General features: G+C 41.2%; 1 protein-coding gene across 1 annotated transcript; it reads left to right on the forward strand.

Moving 5' to 3' along the window:
* Positions 1-542: 542 nt before the first annotated feature.
* On the forward strand, positions 543-1,572 carry LOC131760133 (E3 ubiquitin-protein ligase RNF113A-like). The gene has a single exon (XM_059069932.2). The coding sequence runs from the start codon at positions 561-563 to the stop codon at positions 1,569-1,571; it is 1,011 nt and encodes a 336-aa protein (XP_058925915.1). The 5' UTR covers positions 543-560; the 3' UTR covers position 1,572.
* Positions 1,573-6,102: the final 4,530 nt, after the last annotated feature.

The following is a 6,102-nucleotide window of genomic DNA, read 5'->3' on the forward strand; positions in this document are numbered from 1 at the left end:
AATGATTAAGGAGGAATCCCTGAAAGAATGTATATTCTGCAGAGGAGTTAAGGAATAAAGACATGTAAATAAACTAATTATAATAAGAAGAAGTTGTAACAGGTGATCTAACAGATGTGCTATGGGTTGAATTGAGCCCACCCCCCAAAAATTTATATCATGAAGTCCTAGCTCCCATTACTTCTGAACGTGACCTGATTTGGAAATGGGGTCATTGCTGATGTAATTAGTTAAGATGAGCTCAAACTGGAGCAGGATGGGTCCCTAATTCAATATGACTGTTGTCCTGATAAAGAGAGCACCACGTGAAAAGACAGGCAAACACACAGGGAGAAAGCCATGTGAACACTGGAGTTACGCTACCACAAGCCAAAGAACGACGGCCACTCGTGCTCCCGCAGTGTCCACGGACACCCCTTCTTCCGCAGCCGAGTTTGCACGCAGCCGCGGCGGAGCGCACGACGTGCAGTGACGTAGGGAAGCCCCGCGCCTCCCAGCAGGCCACAGCCGTTTGGGAGCCTGAGACTCTTAAAACGGCAGAGCAACTTTTTCCAGGAAAGATGACAGGCCAGATGTGCACCTTTCTTTTCCAAAAGCCTGGGCGAAAAGGGGCTACAGGTCTCAGAAAGTGCCCGATCTGCCACCAAGAGTCCGGAGACAGCAGCAGCAGCAGCAGTGACAACGGCAACACTGTGGTCCGCCCGGGAAAGAAGCGGGCGACCCACAATGCGATGATACAGAAGACCCCCGGCAGCGGTAAACAGAAGGCGGCTTACGGCGACCTGAGTAGCAAGGAGGGGGAGGGGGAGAACGAGCCCGAGAGCCTCGGCGAGCTCTATAAGTCCACTCGCTCGGGGAAACCCGTGGGGCCAGAGGATATGGGGGCGACTGCTGTCTACGAGCCGGACACAGAGAAGGAGCGTGACGCACAAGCCATCTTTGAGCGCAGCCAGAAGATGCAGGAGGAGCTGAGGCACAAGGAAGATGACAAGATCTATCGGGGAATCAATAATTATCAGCAGTACGTTAAGCCCAAGGATACATCCATGGGCAATGCTTCCTCCGGGATGGTGAGGAAAGGCCCCATCCGAGCTCCCGAGCATCTGCGTGCCACCATGCGCTGGGATTACCAGCCCGACATTTGTAAGGACTACAAGGAGACTGGCTTTTGCAGCTTTGGAGACAGCTGCAAATTCCTCCACGACCGTTCAGATTACAAGCATGGGTGGCAGATCGAACGTGAGCTTGACGAGGGTCGCTATGGTGTCCATGAGGACGAAAACTATGAAGTGGGAAGTGATGAGGAGGAAATACCGTTCAAGTGTTTCATCTGTCGCCAGACCTTCCAAAACCCAGTTGTCACCAAGTGCAGGCATTATTTCTGCGAGAGCTGTGCGCTGCAGCGTTTCTGCACCACCCCGCGCTGCTATGTCTGTGACCAGCAGACCAATGGCATCTTCAATCCAGCGAAAGAATTGATTGCTAAACTAAAGAAGCATAGAGCTGCAGAAGAGGGTGGTGCTTCTGACTTCCCAGAAGACCCCGAAGAGGGTCCAATTCCCATTACTTAATTTTACCGTTATTCTCAAATCTCAAAATAAATGTTGTTTTGGGGGGAGGGGAACAAGTCCTTCCCTAGTACCTTCAGAGAGGGCATGGCCTTGTCAGCACCTTAATCTGTCTTCTAGCCTACAGAACTGTGAGATAATAAATTTCTATTGTTCTGGGCCACTCAGTTGTTGGTACTTTGTTATGACAGTCCTGAATCCACTGAAGTTGCAGCATAGAAAATCAATACACAAAAATCAGTCACATTATTTACACTAACAATGAACTATCAGAAAGAGACATTAAGCAAACAATCCCATTTGAAATACGATCAATAGAATAAAATACTTAGGAATAAATTAAACCAAAATGGTGAAAGTTCTGTGCACTAAAACAATAAGACATTAATAAAAGTAGTTGAAGATGACACAAATAAGTGGAAAGATATTCCATGCTCAAGGATCAGAAGAATTATTGTTAAAACCTCCATACCACCTAAAGTGATCCACAGATTCTATGCAATCCCTATCAAGTTTCCAATGGCATTTTTCACAGAATAGAATTAACAAATCTAAAATTTGTATGGAACCACAGAAGAACCCAAATAGGCAAAGCAATCTTAAGAAAGAAGAACAAAGCTGGAGGCATTGCACATCCTGATTTCAAACTATAGTACAAAGCTATAGTAATCAAAACAGTATGGTATTGGTATTGGCATAAGAACAGACACAAAAATCAATGGAACAGAATAGAGACCCCAGAAGTAAACCCATGCATATATGGTCAATTAATTTACAACAAAAGAGCCAAGAATATACAATGAGAAATGATAGTCTTTGCAATAAATGGTGTTGGAAGAATGAATAGCTACATGCAAAAGAATGAAATTGAACCCCTATCTTACCATACACAAAAATCAACTCAAAATGGATTAAAGACTTAAGCATTAAAGACCTGAAATCATAAAACTCCTAAAAGAAAACAAAGGGGGAGTTTTTTGACATTAATTCTGATGATGTTTTCTTAGATATGACACCAAAAGCACATGCAACAAAATCAGAAGTAGATAAGTGGACTACATCAAACTAAAAAGTTTCTTCACAGCAAAGGAATCAACCAACAAAATAAAAAGATAACCTACTAAATGGGAGAAAATATATCTAAAAGGGGTTAATATCCAAAATACATAAGGAACTCATACTACTCAACAGCAAAGAAAACAATTTGATTTAAAAATGGGTAAAGGAACTGAACAGATATGACAAACAACTTGACCAACAGGTATATGAAAAAGTGCTCAGTACCACTAATCACCAGGAAAGTACAAATCAAGACCACAATGAGACACACCTCACACCTGTTGGAATAGCTATTATGAAATACAAGAGATAACAAGTGTTGGGAGGGTGTGGAGAAAAGGGAAGTCTTGTACACTGTTAGTGGGAATGTAAATTGACACAGCCTTTATTACTATTATTACAAATAAAGAAGGCAGAAGGAAACTTTTGGAGGTGATGGACACGTTTATGGCATATATTGTGATGGTGGTTTTACGGATGTATATCTCCAAACTCATCAAGTTGTGTATATTAAATATGTAAAAAATTTTTACATCAATCATACTTCAATAAGGGGTTTAAAAAATATAATCTGCAGATATAACTGACTCCACCATCCTCAACAAATAAGCAGAAATGATACAATAATTACTAACATAGGACAAAATGCAAAATGCAAAATGTAGACTTAGTGCAGCTTTAATAATTACAAATTAGGCATTCTTGTTGAGAGACTACATTCTCAAACTAAATCATGAAGGACATTTTTGTAATTTGGAAAATTTATAGCTAATGACATAGTGTTCCCAAAACACATTCTAAGTTACAAAATATCTAGCACAAATGTCTACATGGTTCATTCATTAGTTCCACAAATATTTATTGAGAGAAGTTTTGTGTTAGGCATTGACCATGACAACAGATAAAGCTTTGCATAAAAATATTGCCAAGTAAGAAAGATATATTAGCTATACAATAAATGAAAACATTTATGCATTTAGACTGCTAGGCTACTACTTCTTTTTTTTACATTAAAGAGTTAGTTCATACACAAATTAATCTATAAATCCAAATACAGTGCTAATCAAAATTATAACATAGTTTTTTACAGAACTTATATGTCAATTCTAAAATTCATACGCAAGACTAAAGGGTCAAGAATAATCATAATTATTCTGGGAGAAAGGATGGGAGACTTACTAGATCTTAGGATATATAAAGCCACAGTAATGAAGACAGTACTGTTTTGCTTCAAAGAGGACCAATATACTAAAGAAACAAAAATATTAGAAACAGAGTTATACACATATGGAAATGTGATATAAGACAAAACTGGTATTTCAGATTCCTGGGAAAAGAATAGACATTCAATAAATTGTGTTGGAACCATTGGCTTTCTATATAAACTAAATTATATCCCCTTCTCACATCATATATGAATTTTTATAAGTTCCAGATGGATGAGAGACCTTAATGTAAAAAGCAAACTTTTACAGATATTAAGGAAAATACATGCTTCTATGACTTTATGGAAGTATTTCTTTGGTTATACATAAAATTGACCACATCAAAATTAAAACTTCTGTAAGACCAAAGCCACAATAAACAAAATTAAAAGTCAACCCACAGTTTGGGTATAGGTCTTTGTAGCATATGTAACAAAGAGTTAATTATGTGAAAGGATGATGGTAGGAAAACCAAGACTTGGCTGAGAAAAACAGATCCAAGAAACACACATTCAATATCAGAAACCTCTAGCTGTCCCTCCCTTCAGAGCTTGCAGAGAGATGCAGTTTCAACAAAACTGACACCACCCTTCCCCTAAACCTCTGATTTATATGTGGATGAAAGGACGTTATAAGTTGTCTTTTGTTTGTAAATAGAGGCTATGTTTCCTTCTTTCCCCTCTCTCTAAGGGAAGGGAAGGAGGGGCTTCCTCTCTCCCAAACCAAGGGAACACTCAAGACAATGATTGGTAAAGTTTGACGATGGCTGCAAGAAGGTCATATTGCTATTTCGCTTCTGGTAGGATGTTTACTTAGCCACTGAACTTGATCTTCCTTGCACTAGTGGAGTAGGAAAAGAGACGATTGGGAGTGAAGGCACGGTGGGAGCCCACAGGGCAAAAGAAGGAAGGTCAGGACTCCTGGATCCCAAACCTGCATTCCAGTTTCCTCAGATCTGGGGCTACACTCTTGCTGGTGATGGTTACATCATAAAGCAAACAGGCACTCAGTTCAAAAAAATATTCTGTAAAGCTGTCAATTGAGGATCAGTGGAAGATGTAGCCAATCATGAAAGGGACCCACAATGCCTTCAGAGGTTGCTTGAGAGGAGACCATCACCAGCTGAATCTGTGGGAACCATTATCTTGTCCTATGGAGTCCACAGACATCAGTCTTAAACACCATTTAAGGCCAACCAAGGAAAGGACTAAGCCTCAACACTTTAGGAGCATATGAAGCAGGACAGAAGCTGCCTCACACCACTCCTGCCTGTCCAACATCCCATGTATGTTGAGATTACGCGTGTCCCATACGCACCCACACATACTGTTCCAAACTCCTACCCCTGCAAGTCTCACCTATTTAGGAGGCACATCTAGAGGATTTTTTTTTTTTTTTGGCTGCGTTGCTGCACGCTCTTTCTCTAGTTGCGGTGAGCGGGGGCTACTCTTCATTGTGGTGCATGGGCTTCTCATTGCATTGGCTTTTCTTGTTGTGGAGCGTGGGCTCTAGGTGCGTGGGCTCCAGTAGTTGTAGCACGCAGGCTCAGTAGTTGTGGCTCGCGGGCTCTAGAGCACAGGCTCAGTAGTTGTGGCACACGGGTTTAGTTGTTCCACGACATGTGGGATCTTCCAGGACCAGGGCTCGAACCCGTGTCCCCTGCATTGGCAGGCAGATTCTTAACCACTGTGCCACCAGGGAAGTTCCTAGAGAATTTTTTAATTGAATAAGAGACTTTGACTTTAAAACACTCAGGAATAAGTTTTAGAAAATGCTAAGAGTCTGTTCTAATAATGGAATGCGGCTGAAAAGTAATGCAGATGATGAAATATTGTCCTAGTGGAAAACGAGGCTTCAACATAGTACTGTTGGTAGCAGCTGATGAAAAAAATAAAAGCATTTGAGTTTATACCTTGATGAGTCAAGTTTCCTCCCAAAAACACTAGAAACGTGTATCCATAGTAGATAAAGAATACTTTCTAATTAATATAAGAAAAGAATGCCCACGAGAAAAATGGGTACTTTCATTATCTAAACTTAGTGGCTCAAAGCTAGTCATCATTTCTTTGCTTTTGAGTCTGCAATTTTGGCAGGCCCCCAGTGGAAACAGCTTGTCTCTACTCCTTGTGACATTTGCCACGGCTGGAAAGTCAAAGGTGACTTCTTCATATGTCTGGCACTTCAGCTAGGATGGCTGGAACAGCAGGGAGACTAGAGGGACATCTCTCTCTCCTCATGGCCTCTCCACGTAGCTAGATTGGACTTCCTCA

The sequence above is a fragment of the Kogia breviceps genome, chromosome 7 (genome assembly GCF_026419965.1).
Source record: "Kogia breviceps isolate mKogBre1 chromosome 7, mKogBre1 haplotype 1, whole genome shotgun sequence".
NCBI classification, from domain to species: domain Eukaryota; kingdom Metazoa; phylum Chordata; class Mammalia; order Artiodactyla; family Physeteridae; genus Kogia; species Kogia breviceps.